The sequence below is a fragment of the Podarcis vaucheri genome (genome assembly GCF_965113315.1).
Source record: "Podarcis vaucheri genome assembly, chromosome: 9".
Taxonomy (NCBI): Eukaryota; Metazoa; Chordata; class Lepidosauria; order Squamata; family Lacertidae; genus Podarcis; species Podarcis vaucheri.
This window is the reverse complement of record NC_138767.1, coordinates 74,698,037-74,719,278: the sequence shown is the minus strand read 5'-3', so window position 1 is coordinate 74,719,278 and position 21,242 is coordinate 74,698,037. Positions and strand designations below refer to the sequence as shown.

Below are 21,242 nucleotides of genomic sequence, written 5' to 3'. Positions count from 1 at the left end.
TGAGCACGGGGTGTGTGAAAAAGTGCTAGAGAGGCAGGCACACCTGCCCCCATGTGACGCTCAATGCTTGCCCTACCCCTCCGATTTTCTGGGCATACTGCTAAGATGTGTATAATACCCAAAGCCAACAAGTATCATAAAGGTAAAGGTAAAGGGACCCCTGACCATTAGGTCCAGTCGTGACTGACTCTGGAGTTACAGCGCTCATCTCGCTTTATTGGCTGAGGGAGCCGGCGTACAGCTTCCGGGTCACGTGGCCAGCATGACTAAGCCGCTTCTGGCGAACCAGAACAGCGGACGGAAACACCGTTTGCCTTCCCGCCGGAGCGGCACCTATTTATCTACTTGCACTTTGATGTGCTTTCGAACTCTTTGGTTGACAGGAGCAGGGACCGAGCAATGGGAGCTCACCCCTTCGTGGGGATTCGAACCGCCCACCTTCTGATCAGCAAGTCCTAGGCTCTGTGGTTTAACCCACACCGCCACCCGCATCCCAAACAAGTATCATGCTACCACACAAATCAGTTATTTAAACTTCTGAGCCCTGAGCTGAATGCCTAGCTCACAGGGTCCATTGGGAAGCTGCAAAAGCTGAGTGCTCATTTACAGTGGAAAGATCTGAATGTTCATCTTGTATGAATTGCCTTAGGATATCCCTATTTAGCATACTAGTGAACTTACTCTTCCTGCTTGGACCAACCTGCTGACGGAATACAATATTTCAGCCTGATCTTGAAAGACTATGAATTGGGGAGGGAAGCGGGGAGTGCTGATGACAAGGGCTTCGTCCCTAGTGGAGACCGATAAATTTCAAAGCAGAGGAGCTTAAGATGATTCAGAGCAACCAAGCAAGGCTCTAAGACGTACTGAGTAGAAGCAATAAAAAGGAGAGCCATAACACCCGCAAAGGGAATACGTGATGAGGAAATTTAGATTTTATCTGAGGATAGCTGCAGTAAGCAACATTTCAAAGTAAGAAATGGGTTTCTTCCCCTAAAAAAGCAAAGGTTCCTATTGAGCTAGAAATAATTTGCTCTTGACGTTCCTGGATAAAACACAAAGATTCTTATACATAAAACTACCAGGGCTAGAAAACAAAAAACAACAACTATCGATGTCTCCAATATCTGAAGCCGAGATTAGGGAAACAATCTCAAATAAGGCAAATGGTAAAGCACCTGGGCTAGACTGCTTTCCAGTGGAATGATATAAAACATATTATCTAAGTGACAGGAGATCAATATATCAGTTATATGATGAGATCTTTAGAGAAGGAAACAGCTCAACACTATTTAACCAGGCTTATATTACTGTTATTCCAAAGCCTGGCAAGGACCTAACGCAATGTGCCAACAATCGCCCAATTTATTTGATAAACATTGATACAAAAATCTTAACAACAATATTGGCAAATAGACTGCAAAGAGCAAGATCAACTATTATTAAAAATGACCAAACAGGGTTTATAATGATGAGACAAGCTGCAGATAGCATTAGACTAGTAGTGGATTTGATACATTTAAACAGGAAAGGTGAAGATTTAGCTATATAGTGGTACCTCTGGTTGCGAACGGGATCCGTTCCGGAGGCCCGTTCGGCAACATGAAAAGAGTGCAACCTGAAGTGCCGTATCTGCGTGATTTGGCGCTTCTGCGCACACGCGAAGCATGATTTAGCGCTTCTGCGCATGCGCGAATGGTGAAGCCAGGAAGTAACCCTTTCCGCTACTTCCGGGTCGCCGCGGGATGTAACCTGAAAGAACGTAACATGAAGCAAAAGTAACATGAGGTATGACTGTACCAGGGGTAGGCAAACTAAGGCCCAGGGGCCGGATACAGCGCAATCGCCTTCTCAATCCGGCCTGTGGACGGTCCGGGAATCAGTGTGTTTTTACATGAGTAGAATGTGTCCTTTTATTTAAAATGCATTTCTGGGTTATTTGTGGGGCATAGGAATTCGTTTATTTCCCCCCTCCAAAATATAGTCCAGCCCCCCCATAAGGTTTGATGGACGGTGGACCAGCCCACAGCTGAAAAAGGTTGCTGACCCCCGAGCTATACTGTCTCTAGATACGCAGGGAGTAGGCAGGAACAGACAGCAAACCAGCCCAGAGGTCATTTGCTCAATTGCCTGAAAAACATAGGCTGCTGAGACACAGCCTACCTGAATTTCCAAGGTCATGTGCATAATAGTCCCATCAGTTGACAAGATAGCTCTGTTGTGGAGTGTGGTGCGGATAATGCCAAGGCTGCAGGTTTGATCCCCGTAAGGGACATATTCCTGCATTGCAGGGAGTTGGACTAGATCAGGCATAGGCAAACTTGGCCCTCCAGATGTTTTGGGACTACAATTCCCATCATCCCTGACCACTGGTCCTGTTAGCTAGGGATGATGGGAGTTGTAGTCCTGAAACATCTGAAGGGCTGAGTTTGCCTGTGCCTGAACTAGATGATTGATCCTCAGGGTTCGTTCCAACTCTACAATTCTATGACTCTAGTCAACAAACCACAAACACCCAACAGAAGCCAGAAAGACCCAGCCAAGGGAAAAAACCCCGAATGCCAAATATCACTACAAGTTTGTAAAAAAACAAAACAAAAACCCTATGGCGTGTAAGGTGCAGAAACCTGTTATGGACTCTTGAGACAAATCCACAGCTGGACTTGTGGTAGTGCAGGCTTTGATTAATGGCTAGTCCCTGTTCCAATGCACATGAAAGCAGAATACTGCCCAGACTGACGCTTCCCTCTGTGTGATTAATTTCTGTAGCCAGCGGGTGCTGGAGCAAGCCAATGGCTTCAGTTAAAGTACACTGCAAACTCCTACCTACAGCATTTCTGCATGAACGTTGGAGTTACCAGGGCAACCAGTTTGGAATAAGTGGAAAGAAAGTCGCCCTGGCTGGCTGGGAATGAACTATGGATATAGGCACCAGCTCACTTTGATCACAGTTTGCAGCTGGTTGGCCAGAGATTTCTGCACAGTTGGACAACAATCTTGCAGTGGCATATATAGAGAGACGCCAGGGCTACAGTACAACTTTCCACTATGACTTATGTATTGTACATGTATTGAACTCACAAACGAAAAGAAAAATGCCATTCCAAAACAGAAAGCTCTACATCAGGTAAGACCAAGATTTCTAAATCCCCTCTGACAAAACCACCGCCAGAATCAGTATTACTAGGTGGGAAAAGCTTCTGGATATAAACTGGGTTTGCCTGTTGGTGAAGCAAGAAGAGGGAGCTGACAAGGCAAATCTCTGTGAGGAGCACTAAAACAGCCCATCCAACACTCTGATTAATTTCATTTTCAATAATGATGATTTGTTAACCCCAGGCACTCGGGCGACTTCCAACATATATAAAAACTTAATAAACATTAAACATTTAAAAACTTCCCTATACAATTGCTGCCTTCAGATGTCTTCTAAAGCAGTGTTTCCCAACCTTTTTTGGGCAAAGGCACACTTGTTTCATGAAAAAAATCTCGAGGCACACCACCATTACAGCCCCGTGACGTCAGCGCGCAGCGTCACGCCGGGAGGGACATGAATTGCTAGCAAATTACATAATCACCTCCTTGAGGGCTGGCTCATCTTCTCCGAAGGCAGAACCCCATTAATTAACAGCACAGACTCACACCATAGCCAAGACGAGAGGGAAAACCTCAGTCATGCACAGTCATGCACATGTGGGGGCTAAATGAGGACGAAGACCGGGCAGAGAGCAGGGTTCAAATCACCCCACCTGGCCAGGACAATCCCTGGGTGCTCCCTTGGGCCACTCGCCTGACCCACCTCGCAGGGCTGTTGTTGCGAGGATAACACGGAGAGAACCACGCGCGCCCCCGGGAGCTCCTTGGAGGAGAAAGCGGGCGATGAATGCAATGCACGAAATATATGAGAGGCGACCAGGTTTTGCAGGTGAGGGGCCCCCGCCAGCCTCCGCTTCCAACACCCGGCGCAACGACGCCGAAGTTTTCCCCCGGGCTCGGCTCGGGGAGCAGCGCTGCTCCCCCCCGGCTCCCCTTCGCCCTCCCGGCTCTCTCTGCCGCCCACTGGGGACCCCCCTCACCTGCCAAGTCCGGAGCGCCGGTGGAAGTTGCATGCATGCATGCAGGGCGCCGCGTTGCCATTGCATTGCACTGCACTCCATGCAATGCCTGCACGCATGCATTGCCTTGCACGCCCGCCAAGGGGTCTCCCCACGGTCTGATGCGTCCCCTCTGGCGCGGATGCAGCATTGCAAAAATAAAAAAACCCCGACGCAGCCCTACCTGGGGGGCAGCCTCCGCCTCCGCCGCTCCGCCTCCGCGGGGATCCCCGGGCTCCATCCTGCCGCCCAATCTCCGCGGGGGCGCAGGCAGGCTGCGCGGGGTCTGCGCGGAAGAGCCCCTGCCCGCCCGGCTGCCGCCGCTGCGCTCATTCCATGGCCGGGAGAAGAGCGCTTCAAACAAAGCGCCCGGCCCGCCAGGCCACGCTGGGAAACGTAGTTCGCGCACCCCGCGCGGGCGCGGAGCCCAAGGGCGAGGGGACTACGGATCCCGGCAGCCCCCGCGCCGGGGATTGAGGGGGAGAGGCCGGGTGCAGGGATGGAGGGACGGGTGGGTGAGTGAGTGGCAGCCGCCAAGCCTTGGCCGAGAGCCAGGAAGGGCCTCCCCGGAGGAGGAGGAGGGAGGCGCAGAGCGGGAGGGAGGGAGGGAACCCCAGGGGTCATCTAGTGACGGCGCCCCAATCGAAAATTTGACTTTAAAAAAAATATATATTTCGAATTTTTTAATTTTTCCCGCGGCACACCAGGCAACATCTTGCGGCACACTAGTGTGCCACGGAACAGTGGTTGGGAAACACTGTTCTAAAGGTTGAATAGTTACTCATCTCTTTCCCAAGAACTAGAGGACACTTCTGGTGGGGAATATATTCAATTCTTCATGAGTTTCTACTCCTTCTTTTGGCTTGGTCTCCACGGCAGATGACAATAACAGATTTAAAGATTCAGGGCATGGGCCCCACAGACAGAAATATGTATAGCATTTGTGTATGCTAAAATATAGACATATATAGATGCAAATTTAAAACTTAAATGTCACCAGCCAACTCATTTCCCATTCAAATCTCTCCAGACCAATTTTTCAATTACTTTGCATCCCCCTTCAGATCACCCCCAATTAGTTTCCCAGCAGATTTTTCTCCCAATCAATTACATTCCCCGCCGATTTCCCATATTAATTACCCCCCAATAACCTCCAGGTGTCTTAAATTCACTTATTTCACCAAATAAACAGCATAACCCAGATCTTCTTTCAATTCAGGTCCTGTCCCCCCCCCCCCAATTATTATCTATCTGGAACCACTTAGGACACTCAAGCCAGGAAGGGGGCCTGTGAATTAGGGCAAGACATTTTGCCACCTGAGGCAAACCACAAAATGGGGTCCCCTTCTCTCCATAGAAGAGAAGTGAGTGAAGATCTACAACAGGAACAAGAGGGGAATAAATATATACATTGGGATCTTCTGCTCTTGGGGATCCCGCTGCCTGAGGCAGTTGCCTCACCTTGCCCCATGCATGGGCCGGCCCTGGGGCAAGCCTCTCTTTCTGCTTATGCTGAAGAGGAAGGAGCTAAAGAAACTTTTGCCCCATCCAAGGGCAAGTCAGTGCTGCCCTTCCTCACTTCAAGATAGGATTCTTGTTTTGAAAAACGAGCTGCTAGCCAGGAGGATCATACCAGGCTTGAAAAAGCAAGGACCCTAAAACCTGTAGTTTGGAGCACACATTTGCAATCTGCATTGTTTGCGGCAGCGATTACATCAATCACTGCACTGTCACGACGAGAAGCACGGGCGAGCAACAGCAATGCCGGGAATACAAGGATCCTGTCAAGGGTAAGCTAACCTTCCTTCCTTCCTCTCTCGCAAAAGCTTTCATTTCATCGGAAAACATCAGCTCAGCTCCTTTTTTAAAAAAAAGAAAAACACAGCAATAAAATCTTCGTTGTGATTTAAAGCTCCCTGTCTAGTAAGAACAATTTAAATGATGTCACCATGACTAAAGAGATTTAAAGGAACAGATGAATCACAGCGCACTATTAATAGAACAATCCCACCTTGTGCAGTTTTTTTCTCTCGGCGTCCATGGAGGCTTGGGCTGATTTGATTTCAAGGCTGTGCTTCTTCACAAGGTCTTCCAGACCTTTCACCAGCTGCGCTTTCAAACGAATCTTCTCCTCGCCCGGCTCGTGTCTGGCTTTGCGGAACTCTTCCCTCTGCTGTGGCTTAACGGCGTCTTTTTCCAAACCTGCCATTACCTGGAGTGACAAGGCGCAGCCACATCAATTAAAGTGACCACAGAGAAAGGCAAAAGGAATAAAGCAAATGCACACATATAAATGCAAGCTATGCCGGTAAACATTTATCAACATAGGGGAGGCTATTGAAGACAGGCAATTAAATAAGAGACACTACAACTAAATCAAGAGGTCTTTCATTCTCTTTTAAAGCATACATTGGGGTGAGATTGGAATACAGTGGTACCTCGGGTTACATACGCTTCAGGTTACATATGCTTCAGGTTACAGACTCCACTAACCCAGAAATAGTACCTCAGGTTAAGAACTTTGCTTCAGGATGAGAACAGAAATTGTGCTCTGGCGGCGCAGCAGCAGCAGAAGGCCCCATTAGCTAAAGTGGTGCTTCAGGTTAAGAACAGTTTCAGGTTAAGAATGGACCTCCAGAACTGTACAGTGGTACCTTGGGGTAAGAACTTAATTTATTCTGGAGGTCCGTTCTTAACCTGAGGTACCACGTTAGCTAATGGGGCCTCCCGCTGCCGCCACACCGCTGCCGCACAATTTCTGTTCTCATCCTGAAGCAAAGTTCTTAACCCGAGGTACTATATCTGGGCTAGCGGAGTCTGTAACCTGAAGCGTCTGTAACGTGAGGTACCACTGTATACAGATTGATCTCAGGGTGATTTGCAGGAGATTGCCAAGTGTTCCTGATTCCCAATTGTTTAACAATAGCAGCAAGAAAATCATTTCCACCACCTAACTGAGGCTGCTGGAATGAAGGGAGCCAAGCAAGGATGGACCTGTGTTTGAAAGGACAGCGAGCTCAGCTTAGTTCTGGTACTGGCAAGCAATTCCCAGCTCTTTAACTCTAACTTTCACCCCAAAAACAGAAAAACAGATCCAACAAGCTGGAATTCTGCACACCCCTAAACATCAACAGGGAGATTGTCTGCAGAAAGCTGGACTGTCACAAAGTAGACCAGAACCCTTGTCCCTGATGTGCTAGCACCCCACATGCAGTCTCGAAGCACTGGGAGTCTCGAGATGGAGATAATAATTTATAATAATAATAGTTTATTATTTATACCCCGCCCATCTGGCTGGGTTTCCCAGCCACTCTGGGCGGTTCCCAACACAATATTAAAACCACGATAAAACATCAAACATTAAAAATTTCCCTAAACAGGGTTGCCTTCAGATGTCTCCTAAAAGTCGGATAGTTGTTTATTTCCTTGAAATCTGATGGTAGGGAGTTCCACAGGGCGGGTGCCACTACCGAGAAGGCCCTGTAACTTTACTTCTCTCGGGGAGGGAACCGCCAGAAGACCCTTGGAGCTAGACCTAAGTGTCCAGGCTGAACGATGGGAGTGGAGATGCTCCTTCAGGTATACGGAGCTGGACCTCAGATAATTCCAGCTAGAGTGTCAATACTTTACTCCTTAAAACCATCATATTTAAACCATAGTGGCTTGCCAAAAGAGGGAGCCACTAGACCAGGGGAAGCCAACATCAATAACAAAATGGAGCCCAAGGGCATCAGAACATTCCAGAAGTGCAGAAAGAACTTGGGCACTTCCAGGTGGTTGCTAATTTTGGATGGGATTCAGTCACATGCCAGCAAATTCATGTCTTGCAATTATGAGTTGGTTTGGAGATCTTGTGCCACAAACCCACTCCCACCACTTTTTACAATGAGGAAAGTGGTAGGGAAATGTATTTAAAAGGTAAAGAAGAAGAAGAAGAGTTTGGATTTGATATCCCGCTTTATCACTATCCAAAGGAGTCTCAAAGCAGCTAACATTCTCCTTTCCCTTCCTCCCCCACAACAAACACTCTGTGAGGTGAGTGAGGCTGAGAGATTTCAGAGAAGTGTGACTAGCCCAAGGTCACCCAGCAGCTGCATGTGGAGGAGCGGGGAAGCGAACCCGGTTCACCAGATTACGAGTCCACCACTCTTAACCACTACACCAAAGGGACCCCTGACCCTTAGGTCCAGTCGTGGCTGACTCTGGGGTTACGGCGCTCATCTCGCTTAACTCACTGAGGGAGCCGGCGTACAGCTTCCGGGTCATGTGGCCAGCATGACTAAGCCACTTCTGGCAAACCAGACCAGCGCATGGAGATGCCGTTTACCTTCCCACCGGAGCGGTACCTATTTATCTACTTGCACCTTGACGTGCTTTCGAACTGCTAGGTTGGCAGGAGCTGGGACCGAGCAACGGGAGCTCACCCCGTTGCGGGGATTCAAACCGCTGACCTTCTGATCGGCAAGTCCTAGACTCTGTGGTTTAACCCACAGCACCAGCCACGTCCCACGAAATGTATTTACTTTATTTATTAAATTTTTATACCGCTCTTCATCCAAAGGCCACAGGGTGGCTCACAACATTAAAATACAAAGTGAGAACACAAAACACGTAACAAATATGCAAAAACAAACCAATAACCCCCATCCTACAAACACATTTGAAAGGCCATGGGTTGCTTATTCAGCCATCAGCCTAGATGTAGAGAAACACTTTTGCCTTGTGCCTGGAGATATGGAATGAGCAGGTGAGCCTCTTTAGGCAGAAAAGCTCCCTAGGGAGAGCATTCTGAAGGCAGCCCTGTTTAGGGAAGCTTTTAGTGTTTAACAGACCACGGTATTTTAATATTTTGTTGGAAGCTGCCCAGAGTGGCTGGGGAAATCCAACCAGATGGGCAGGGTATAAATAATAAATTCTTCTTATTATTATTCCACATACAGGGTGCCACTGCAGAAAAGGCCCGTTCTTGTCATGAAGTGAAAAAGGGTTGTCAGGTCCTTTTGCAGACTCGCTGCAATGAACCATGAGCAATTTACATGGAAATGGAAGGAATGGCTCCCGGTTAACTTAGTGTATCAAACTGCATCATCATATAGAACTTCATCTGCAAAAAGAGAAATGTGAAGGTTATGCACCTGAACGTCTCCACCGTCTTGCTTGCCTTGGCTCTGTTTGGTGGACGCTGCTTGCTGAAGGGGTAAGATCTGATTCTTTAGTTCCTCTGCTTCGCTCCTGGTCTTGCTTTGGGAGTTCTGCACCGTTTCCATTGCTTCTGTGAATGTGAAAAATGCCGTGTGATGTGCTTATATTTTCATGTGCACGATGGATGAATGCATTTAAAAGAGTGTTGCATTCACATAGTTCATTAAGGGCTGTTGCTGTGAGACCTGTAAGGCGCAGTGACGTAGCGTGGGGGGTGCAGGGGGGGCTGGCCGCACCGGGCGCAACATCTGGGGGTTAGGGGGCGCAAATTACTTGCCTTGCCCCGGGTGCTGACAACCCACGCTACGCCACTGGTAAGGCGAGGCCAGTATTATTATTCTCATGTTGCAGTTCGGGCAGAAGCAGGGAGGGCAGTAGCATACATAACAAACCTACATATAAAATCTATAGCTGGGGTCATATTTGAACTGGGAATTTCCCAGATCACGTTCATAAATGTTCCGCTTCTGCATCTCCCTGCACGGAAGCAAGTCCTACCTGTTTTATGCAGCAGTTCATTTTCTTGCAACAGAAGCCTCTCTTTGGCAATAATCAGCTCCTCCTCCAGTGCTTTTGTGAGACTTTTTGCCTCCTTAGTCGTCTGATGAGCCTCCTTGAGCCGAATTTCCAGGTCCTGTAAATGCACCACACAATTACAAACTTAAGACTGCTGTTTTTGCCTTAAAAAAAATAATTTCCATTATCTGGGAGCACCCCAGTTGTCAATGAATTTCTTTCCCTCTTGATAAGTACTGTCTGACCATGTGGAGATAAGAATGATTTGCAGTTTCTGTTCAGGGCAGCAGCCCAGAAGTTTTCTCGTCTTGGAATATGGCGGTGGATTTGGTAGGAAATATTACCCTAATCAGGGATGCGGGTTAAACCACAGAGCCTAGGGCTTGCCGATCAGAAGGTCGGTGGTTCGAATCCCCGCAACGGGGTGAGCTCCCATTGCTCGGTCCCTGCTCCTGCCAACCTAGCAGTTCAAAAGCATGAAGTGCAACTAGATAAATAGGTACCGCTTCAGCAGGAAGGTAAACGGCGTTTCCGTGCGCTGCTCTGGTTCGCCAGAAGTGGCTTAGTCATGCTGGCCACATGACCCGGAAGCTGTACGCCGGCTCCCTCGGCCAATAAAGCGAGATGAGCACCGCAACCCCAGAGTTGTCCGCAACTGGACCTAATGGTCAGGGGTCCCTTTACCTTTATTACCCTAATCAATTGTAAAAGGGCTTATGTGATGAGAGCAGGGATTTGCTCACAAGCTCCACCCTTTCAGTGCTTCAGTCCCACCACTCTCCACCTGCTGAAGAGTAATGGTCTGCAGGGTGTGTGTGTACAAAACCAGCTAAATTTTCACCAGCTAAATGGTGCGTTTCCTTGTGGGCACTTGCTTGATCTGCACAAGTACTGTAGGATTTTGCCTTTACAGGTGTGATGCGACCAACCTCTCTCACACACATTACAAGGAAGTATTGCAGATAGACAGGCAGATGTGAAGGCTAATACGTTTAACATTCAGGTGCTCTTCTTCTTTTTTAAGTGGCTTATAATTATTGGGATTACAGGAAGAGTAATGTGGGAACTTAACACTTTCCTCCATAGCTGCAGTCCAGGTAAAAGGTAAAGGTAAAGGACCCCTGGATAGTTAAGTCCAGTCAAAGGCGATTATGGGCTTGCGGTGCTCATCGCACTTTCAAGCCACAGACAGCTTTCCAGATTATGTGGCCAGCATCACTAAACTGCTTCTGGCACAACGGAACACCGTGACAGAAACAAGAAACACGGAAATGCCGTTTACCTTCCTGCCATAGTGGTACCTATTTATCTACTTGCACTGGTGTGATTTTGAATTGCTAGGTTGGCAGGAGCTGGGACAGAGCAATGGGAGCTCACTCCATCGAGGGGATTCGAACCGCTGACCTTCTGATCGGCAAGCCCAAAGAGGCTCAGTGGTATAGACCACAGCGCCACCCGCATCCTTTACCTTTTACCAGGCAAAAACCCTCTACTGCAGTTGGTATTTGGTTTAGGGCAAAATCTGGCACAGACAGATTCCGTCCCAATGCTTTCTGGTGGTCCCCACTTCACAGCTGGTCACTTGGGAGCTATCAAAAACCAACATCATCTGTCTCTGTGTTTTAGCATCATGATAAGAAGTACGATAAGTAGAACACTTAGCGTCTGTAGAGCACTTTAGGGTGCTCCAAGGTGGTTTCCTGAAATTTTCTCAGCAAGCCTTACCATCTTTACAAGGTAGGCTGGTATCGTTATGCCTATTTTGCAGGGAAAGGTGGTAGGGTAATATGGCTTGCCAAAGCCACTGAGTGAATTTTAGGCAGATATGAGTTTTGAATCAGGGGTTTTCTAGCTGACACTCTTAGCCACTCAATAGATCAGCTTAGCAATTAATAATAATTATTCATTTGCAACAAGAATGTGCCTTTCAGTTGCTTTTCTCTAACAACTTCAACTTATTCACACGAAGGAAAACACATCCGGAAAATCGTGGAAATGTGTCAGTTCTCTCTATATAACTTTGCCTTAAGAATTAATTAATGATCAGACTGATGTTTCCCAAGAAACACCCCTTTCATTTCATCCTTTCATCCTACGTAAATTTCTGGGGGAACAAAATCTCATGGCACTGAAAGAAGTTTCTGCCAACCGAGAATTCTGCCCTAAGCAAAATAAGCTTTCATAAGAAATCAAAAGAAGCTTCCATGATAAATGTGTAAAGTATGTTCCTTTTGTTCGCGTTGCCCACATTTTTTTCTGGAGAATGGCTGCTTTCTTTTGACACTCTGTGTTAGCTTGTGAGTTGGAATAAAATAGGAAGTTTCTAGTTATTTCAGTTGTGTAGTGTTGTTTTCCACTATTGGAAAACTAGCTGTTGGGACAGATATTTCTAGCATAGTCAGTTCTCTGCAAGATTTATTCAATCCTTAACAAATACATAAGGCACACTTTTCAGGGGGGGGGCAATGTGTGCTGTGTTCCCCCTGCCCCTGATAGTACAAAGCCTTCACTTGGCTAAATCGCAAATGCCTAAAGCAACCTGCTCATGTACAGACACAATTAGCACATGCACAATTTATGTTTTTGTATTGTAGATTTTCAATTCCCAATCATACTGCCTTGAAATCCATTTGTTGATGAAGATATGGTTGATTAATTAGTAATAAACGAGAAAAATGTCAATCGTAATGGCAACTGGGTTGCGCGCCTGCGAGGAAGAAAGGAAAAGGATGAGTGCTACTTAGATGGCTTTTAAAGCAGATGACACAAATCCATTAAACTGTTCCCATTCCATCAGCCCCAGCTAGCATGTGTCATGCCTTGAGGCTGATGGCAGCTGGAAGGCTGCATTAAAATATGATGCAAGTGGACAAGAAGAATGTAATCCTGTGGTTTTGCACAGGCCCGGCATCTCATTTAAAACCAGACCCTGAGCCACCAGGCAAGCCGTATCACCACTTGAGAGATACATAGCGAATGAGGGCCTGATGCAACAAAAACAGGTAGCGCACAGCACCACATCATTTAAATCGAGCCCATAAAGCTTTGCAGGTGGAAAAGAATGTAGTTTTCCATCCATTTTCCAAACCCCACTTACTACAAGTTCATGCGCCCAGCCAGTGCCAAACTACACATTACTCTTAATGTGCAGCTTGTAGTTACCGTATTTTTCGCTCTGTAAGATGCACCTTTTCCCTCCTAAAAAGGGGAAATGTGTGTGCGTCTTATGGAGTGAATGCAGGCTTCACATGGCTATTCCAGAAGCCAGAACAGCAAGAAGGATTGCTGCTTTCACTGCGCAGAGATCCCTCTTGCTGTTCTGGCTTGTGGGATTCAGAATATTTTTTTTCCCTTGTTTTCCTCCTCCAAAAACTAGGTGCGTCTTGTGGTCTGGTGCGTCTTGTAGAGCGAAAAATACGGTAACTCTTCTTTAAAAACAAATGAACTTTTATCAGTTACAGGTGTGACAGAAATGCAACATGTAAGCTTACCTCTTCCCTCCACAGCACGATCAGAAGGAAATTCCAGTCCCCATCCTAATTTGGCTACAATCCTGAGGGGAAAAAACCTTCCCATGGACACCAATAGGAATTCCCCCCCCCATGTCATTCTAGCTGCATAGGGGATTACTGATTCCAATAATTCCGGAGAGGGATGAGATAAACCTGCCTTCCCCTTGTGCCGCGTTTCCTGTAAAGGTTGTCCAATTTGGCATGCCGGTAATTGCTAAGAGTAAAAAAGGGAGAGGCAATTACAAGCTACACACATTAAAACGTAGCTTGGCTGCACTTTCTACTCTAGCAGAGAAGCTGTCCTGGTTCTGCCCCCTAACTCCTCATGCTACAGCAGCCATAGCTGAAGAAGATGAATGGGGCAGCAAAGAGGTATGGGCTTACAGCTTTTCCTTCTGTCCATCTCCTGCCCCCTTTCTGCCCATTGCCTCTGCTGGAGAAACTGAGGTCCTGCCTGTTACGTCACACTGACCACAGGAGAGAAAATGCCCCTCACAATCCAGAAGATGTGAGGTAGGATGGAGGCAGCCATGGACAGCAATGGGTTCCAGGGGGGCCCCATTCTGCTGCTCCCCTGACTGCGTGCTTACCTGACAGCAGCAAACTGTTGCTACAAGCTGCTGTTTTTAATTTCCTACCATGCCTTGGGATACCCAGTGGAGCACTTGTGAGGCATTAAAATGGCGGCTCTCAGTCACCCACTGCAAAGGGCCCTGGATGGGTGCCAGTTCTGATGGGTCCTGATGGTATGACGAAACCCAAAGGTCTCAGGTGCTGCCACTGGACTTAGCTCTGCATTGCCCTCCTTAGCTCAGCTCCATCAGTTTTCTTTTGGTGGGGGAGAGAACTTTAAAAAAACTGCCCCCTTCAGAAAGGGAAATCAAAGCTCAGGTTAAGCCAACCAGTGTCATGAACGGTGCGGAAGCTTTGCCTTTGCTATACAGTGGTACCTCGGGTTACATATGCTTTAGGTTACAGATTCCACTAACCCAGAAATATTACCTCGGGTTAAGAACTTTGCTTTAGGGTAAGAACAGAAATCGTGCTCCGGTGGCGCGACGGCAGCAGGAGGCCCCATTAGCTAAAGTGGTACCTCAGGTTAAGAACAGTTTCAGGTTAAGAACAGACCTCCAGAACGAATTAAGTTCTTAACCCGAGGTACCACTGTATTGGTCTCCTCAAATGTAGTATTTTATATATATTTTCCCTAAACGGCAGCCACTTGCTTTGAATGGCTCTGGTGAGAGCTGCACACAGCCCCCTCATGAATTTTCACTCTTGGCCATCCTTGGCCAAGTATGTTTAGTATGTTGTACTATTTTATTGTTGTTAGCTGCCCTGAGCCTGGCTTCGGCTGCGGAAGGCAGGATATACCGTATTTTTCGCCCTATAGGACGCACTTTTCCCCCTCCAAAAATGAAGGGGAAATGTGTGTGCGTCCTACGGGGCGAATGCAGGCTTTCGCTGAAGCCTGGAGAGCGAGAGGGGTCGGTGCGCACCAACCCCTCTCGCTCTCCAGGCTTCAGGAAGCTATCCGCAAGCGGTGGGAGAGCTGCGTGAAGTCGCGCAGCTCTCCCACCGCTTGCGGAGAGCTGCCTGGACGCAGAAGCCTGGGGCACGCTGAGCTCTCCCACCACTTGCGGAGAGCTGCCTGGACACAGAAGCCTGGGGCGCGCTGAGCTCAGCACCCCCCAGGCTTCTGGGCTGCGCGCAGATCTCCGCAAGCAGTGGGAGAGCTGTGCGACTTTGCGCAGCTCTCCCACTGCTTGCGGAGAGCTGCCTGTTCTGGGGGCTGGGGTCGGGGGAAGCTCGGGCTTCCCCCGCCCCAGCCCCGCGCCTGGGAAAAAAAAATAAATTCCCCCCCTAATCCCCCCCCCCAATCTATGTGTGTCCTATGGGCTGGTGCGTCCTATGGGTCGAAAAATACGGTAAATAAAATTTATTATTATTATTATATTATTGGCTGCCTAGGAACTCATTTCATAGATTTAGAAGCATGCTGATGACTTGACGACTCAAGGTGCAAAGCAATAAAAAGCTTTTGTCACTTGCTCTAGCGTTATGGTCCTACCTGCATCTTCTCCTTCTGCTTCTGGCAACACTTATTCATTTCACAGATTCGCTGGCCTTTTGCCACCAGGTCAGCCTCCAGTTTCTTCACCTGCTGCTGGGAGGCAGCTTCTTGGGCCTGGTAATTTTTCCTCTGCTCCAGTTCCCTTTGCTGCCATTCTTTGTACGAATCAGCCAGGGACTGCTGCATGGTTTTTCTCCAAGTTTCTTTCTCCCTCTCGTGGGAGGCTTGGAGCTGCCTGACTTTCTCGGCAAATTCACTGGCCAGTTTCTGGTTCTCCCACTTGAGATGGGCTGCCTGTGTTTCCACGCTGGCCATTTCGCTTAACTCCTCCTTGCAATCCAGCATATCTCCTGCAAATGCCCAGTGTTTGTTGACAAGCTCATTGGATTCCTCACTTGAAGACTGGATTCCATTTTCGAAGCTGAGCTTCGTGTGTGCCATCTGCTTGGGGAGGACCACCTTCTCATCTACGAGATTGTCCTCTCTTTGTGGTTCCCTCTCTCCTATCTTCCTTTTGCACATGGTGAATTCTGAAGGTACCACCTCTTTCAGCCTCCTGTGTTTTTCCAATGTTTCTTCAAGGGTCTGGATGTACTTCTGGAGCGCCTCTGCTTCCTCCACTTTGCTTTTGTACTGGAGGAGAGTTTCTCTTGTCTCATCAAGGATGCGCTGAATCTCTTCTTGGTGGGCCTCTTTGAGAGCTTGGATGCTGGCCTCATGCTCATCATTTTTAGTGTTCAAGGCATAGATCACCTGCACCCAAAAGGAAAGAACAACGTAATGTCATACGTGTGGAGGAAAAACTTAAACACATAGAAGAGTTCCCAAAATTCCCAAAAGTATCAAGCTAGTATACAGCTGTGACAGTAACATATGAGAGTGCTGGAGGTGAAATAGTTAAACAGGTTACCCAATCAGAACCCAGGGGGTGGAGTCAGAGGGACTATAAAACCAGCTCTGGGAGGAGCGAAGGGGGAGAGTTCATTGGGAGTTGGGTGGTTGGTTGGAGTGGGAGGGAATTGGGATAGAGTCTGGGGGTAGGTTGAGTTAGTGTAGCGAAATAAGCTGAGTCAGGAACAGTTAGGAGCTAGGAAGACGAGTAAATATCTGAGAGGTGGTTTAGTGAGTGAGAGCAGGTAGCGGAAATTGTAGGTCTGGATAGGCACCCCATGATTGTAACTGACTGATACTGTTTATGAAACCACACGCTTGTTAAACTGCAATAAATAAACAGAAGTTTATGTTCCAATTTAACCCTGACTGAACTCAGTATTGTACCAGGTAGGGCCTGGGTGGTGGCAAAGTGAAATAAAGTGGTTTAATAGACGATGAAATGTCCGGGGACCCTGTGAAATCGGCAAAACAGCAATATAGAAGCATTTTGTTGTTCGAATGATGGAATGCACAAGGAAATGTTAAACAGTTGCGTAGGCCTGTTTGCATTTAAAAAATCTTCGAGAGATGCCTGAAAGTCTAAAGGATGTCAAATCTCTGCTAGAAGAATTGTCTGCGGTCTGCTGGTGCCACTAAATTTCTGGTCCAAGCCAGTTGGGCCTCTCCGCTGTGTGGGGATTGGATTTACTTCCAACAAAACATGGCTTGCATTGCAGTTTATGCATTTTTTAAAAGTTCAGGGACACTTGTGTGCCCCAAGCGGTGACAACTGAAGGGATTAATAGGCAATAAGGGCAAGGACCAATAGTAAAGATTGGGAATGGGGGGCGGGGAGCAAATGAGATGTTTCTAATGAATGCTCAGAGGCAAAACCATTTAAGCTTTTTCTTCAAATGTATGTGGCAGATTACTTCCTTCTGGTTATGTGTAAGGCATGGAAGTTGGGACCAGAATAATAGTCACCATACCCCCACAAAGATTAACCACAGTATGGGGACACTGAAAATTTAGCAAGCTTAAGATGTGGGTTCTGCCAAGCCATGAGAATGATGCCATTTCTCTGTTTTCACATATTTCTCATCATTGACACAGACGTTACAGATGGCTATAGGGTCCTACAAAGTGCTTTTTTCCCTTTAAAAATGTTTAGGAGTACTCTCATTTTCCTACTCATACTGAAATGCTGCCCCTTAATGAGGCCAAACCTAGATCCAAAAAATGTTAAGAGGAACGCGTACCCCTGCCCCCCCCCAAAAAAAGCACTGGTCCTACTTGTATTCACTTGCAAGCACACATAAATTCCTCCAGGACGGCGTTTGAAATTAGCTGGGCCTTTTGTGTCTTTTCCTACCGCACTACCCACACCAAACATCTGATTACCCCAACAGCACAGCGGCAAAAGATGCGTCTTTTCTGCTGCTGTGTGTATCAGGTGTTCAGTGGGGTAGAGCAGTAGCAAAAGAAGCATCATTTGCTGCCCTAATACCCTGCAGACTCTCCCCCCGATTCTCCTGGCAGCATTCCCCCCCCCCTGCAGGGCTGCCTGGTCTGGTAGCAGGGTAAGTTCCAACCCCCCCCCCAAAAAAAAAATCCCCGCTAACGTGGCTACAGGAGTAGGGCTGGCCGATTTGGTTTTCAACATCACAATATACTACCAGCTAAATACAGTGGTACCTCTGGTTGCAAACGGGATCCATTCTGGAGGCCTGTTTGCAACATGAAAAGAGCGCAACCCGCAGCGGCGCGTCTGCGCATGCGCAGGTTGCGATTTTCCGCTTCTCTGCATACGCGTGATGCCATTTTGAGCTTCTGTGCATGCGCAAGCAGCGAAACCTGGAATTAACCCTTTCCGTACTTCCGGGTTGCCGCGAGACGTAACCTGAAAGAACGTAACATGAAGCGGACGTAACATGAGGTATGACTGTATCATGGTGTCTCGCGAAATATATCTGTGGTGGGGGAGGGCCTTGCTGGGTCTCCCCGCGGCGGCAGAGGGTCCCACTATAACTCCCCGCAGTGGCGGAGGTTGAGTCATGATTCCTTGCAGCAGCAGACAGCCCTGCCTTGCCTCCCCATGGCGGTGGAGGGTGCACCATGCTTCCCCACAGCAGCAGAGGGCATTGCTGCACCTCCCCACAGCGGAGGAGAGTGCACTGCGCTTCCCCACAGCAGCAGAAGGCTTGTTGCGCCTTCCCGCAGCAGCAAAGGGCCTCGGCGAGGCTCCCTGTGTTGGTAAAGGTAAAGGGACCTCTAACCATTAGGTCCAGTCGTGGCCGACTCTGGGGTTGCGGCGCTCATCTCGCTTTATTGGCCAAGGGAGCCAGCATACAGCTTCCGGGTCATGTGGCCAGCATGACTAAGCCGCTTCTGGCGAACCAAAGCATTGCACAGAAACGCCGCTTACCTTCCCGCCGGAGCGGTACCTATTTATCTACTTGCACTTGATGTGCTTTCGAACTGCTAGGTTGGCAGGAGCAGGGACCGAGCAACGGGAGCGCACCCTTTCGCAGGGATTCGAACCGCCGACCTTCTGATCGGCAAGTCCTAGGCTCTGTGGTTTAACCCACAGCACCACCTGTGGTGGCAGAGAGCATTAAATGTAAGGAAGTAGTGTGGTGGTGGCCCAAAGGGCCACAATAAATATGATAATGTGAACCCCTATAAATCCTTGAGTGTGCTTCTAATAGAGAAGTTATGGTAACCTGTTGCTACATGGTACAAACGGCTACATGTAACACAAGTTCCCAACATGCATACTAACACAATGTAACAAGCAGTGGGAATCAGAGTTGAATCAACAGAAATTGCTAACGCTTATTGCGCATGTGTATTAAACATGAAATGAGGTAATGATGTACATGATTGGTGAAAATTGAAATCCTTTGTTTGAAATGTTATAAATACCACCACCCTTGGGCGATGTTGCAGTTTTGCGAAAAGATTCGACTGTAACCAGTTGTGCTCTGACGGCGCACCCCAGTTTTGTAGTTAACATTTGGCAAGGTGGCTTTTGCTTGTTTCTGAAGCTCATCAACATCTTCTCTAATTTTCCTTTAAAAAGTCCAGAAGTGAACTGTACAAACTTGCACAAGAACTCAATACAGTGGTATCTCAGGTTACATACGCTTCAGGTTACATACGCTTCAGGTTACAGACTCCGCTAACCCAGAAATAGTGCTTCAGGTTAAAAACTTTGCTTCAGGATGAGAACAGAAATCGCACGGCAGCAGCAGGAGGCCCCATTAGCTCAAGTGGTGTCTCAGGTTAAGAACAGTTTCAGGTTAAGAAAAGACCTCTGGAACGAATAAAGTTCTTAACCCGAGGTACCACTGTATTGGTGAACAAAAGGTTGAGACTTGACAGCCTACTAGGGGGAAGCTAATGTTGTAAGCCAAAAATGGCTTATCTTCTGAGTTTAAGCCAATAAAACTCAGAGACAAGAGGAGTTGTTTATTGCAAAGCAACTGGTTACAGTCGAATCTTTTCGCAAAACTGCAACATCGCCCAAGGGGAAAACTGCGAAGCCAGCCAGTGTCTCTACATAGCTCCATCCTTGTTTCAGACATTGTGATATATCACAATGTTTAGCTGGTGATATATTGCAATGCAGAAAACCAGATATCGCCTGGTCCTAGTCCACACATGCCTTCCCAAAGGGGGCACATGCCATAGAAGGCTTTGGCACACCAGTCAGGAAACCAAATAAAAACTTTATCTTTCCCAAATGAGAACAGAACAGAGTCAGGAAACTGATACAACAACTAAGTCCAGCGGCATAATGATACACAATGTGCACATGGGCAGAAGTGAGATAATGGAAGGGGTTCATGGGAGGTAAGCAGAATTTCTGTTGTCCCCCCCCCCAAATATTTTTATTGGTTTTTTCACAAACATAAATAAAACTTAATCTTTTACAATCATCATATTATATCATCTTATTTACACTGCGTAAATTCACACCCAGATTTCCATCCTTCCCTGCTTCAGTGTTCTTAGTTTATAACTTCTCTTGTAGATTCTTATTTACCTTCTATACACATCACAGGATTTATGTTAACCCTACTACAGTTTTTAGACTTCTACAGTTAATTCTTATATATGCAACAAATTTACCCCACTCTTCTTCAAACTTTGACCCTTTTTGGTCTCAAATTTTATAAGTCATTTTAGCTAATTCTGCATACTCAAAAAATTTAGTCTGCCACTCCAATACTGTTGGGGTCTCCTTCTCCTGTAATTTCCACTTTTGAGCCACGAGGATCCTAGCTACAGCCGTAACATATTGAAATAGTTCACGATCCTCCTTTATCAGGGAGGTGAGCAGAATTTCTGGAATTACCCCTAAGATGGCTCAAGAGCTATGGGGCAGCTGCTGAAACAGAGCACCCTCTGGGGTTGGGTGGTTGATGCTAAGTGGTGTTGCTGCAGTGAAGAGTCCACATGGCTGCTGTCCATTAAGCAAACAGCATCAAAATAAAAGCCATGCACATGCTCATTGCTAGCTGATATTTGAAGACTGCAGTCTTAAAAATAACAGGAGTATCCGTGCTGAGTCTGGGAACATTCCAGATAAATATGCAACAGCAAAACATATTCTGGGAACTGAGCAAACAAACACCCCAAAGCTATATTGGTTGTTAAGACACTCCTATGAGAGAGTTTCTTATTACTTCTTGTGATTTCTATGTACAGTGGTACCTCTGGTTACGTACTTAATTTGTTCTGGAGGTCTGTTCTTAACCTGAAACTGTTCTTAACCTGAAGCACCACTTTAGCTAATGGGGCCTCCTGCTGCCGCTGCACCACTGGAGCCCGATTTCTGTTCTCATCCTGAAGCAAAGTTCTTAACCCGAGGTACTATTTCTGGGTTAGCGGAGTCTGTAACCTGAAGCATATGTAACCTGAAGCATATGTAACCTGAGGTACCACTGTAATATCAACTCTTCTCTT

At 47.3% G+C, this 21,242-nt stretch overlaps 1 protein-coding gene across 1 annotated transcript in view; it reads right to left on the bottom strand.

The window, feature by feature from the left end:
- FAM184B (family with sequence similarity 184 member B) overlaps positions 1-21,242 on the bottom strand; it is a 69,317-nt gene that overhangs the window by 27,996 nt on the left and 20,079 nt on the right. The window contains exons 2-5 of the mRNA XM_082238489.1: positions 15,396-16,151; positions 9,795-9,930; positions 9,230-9,366; positions 6,106-6,306 (exon numbers count right to left, since the gene is read on the bottom strand). Of these exons, the coding sequence (XP_082094615.1) occupies positions 6,106-6,306; positions 9,230-9,366; positions 9,795-9,930; positions 15,396-16,151 (1,230 nt within the window). The remainder of the gene's footprint in view (positions 1-6,105; positions 6,307-9,229; positions 9,367-9,794; positions 9,931-15,395; positions 16,152-21,242) is intronic.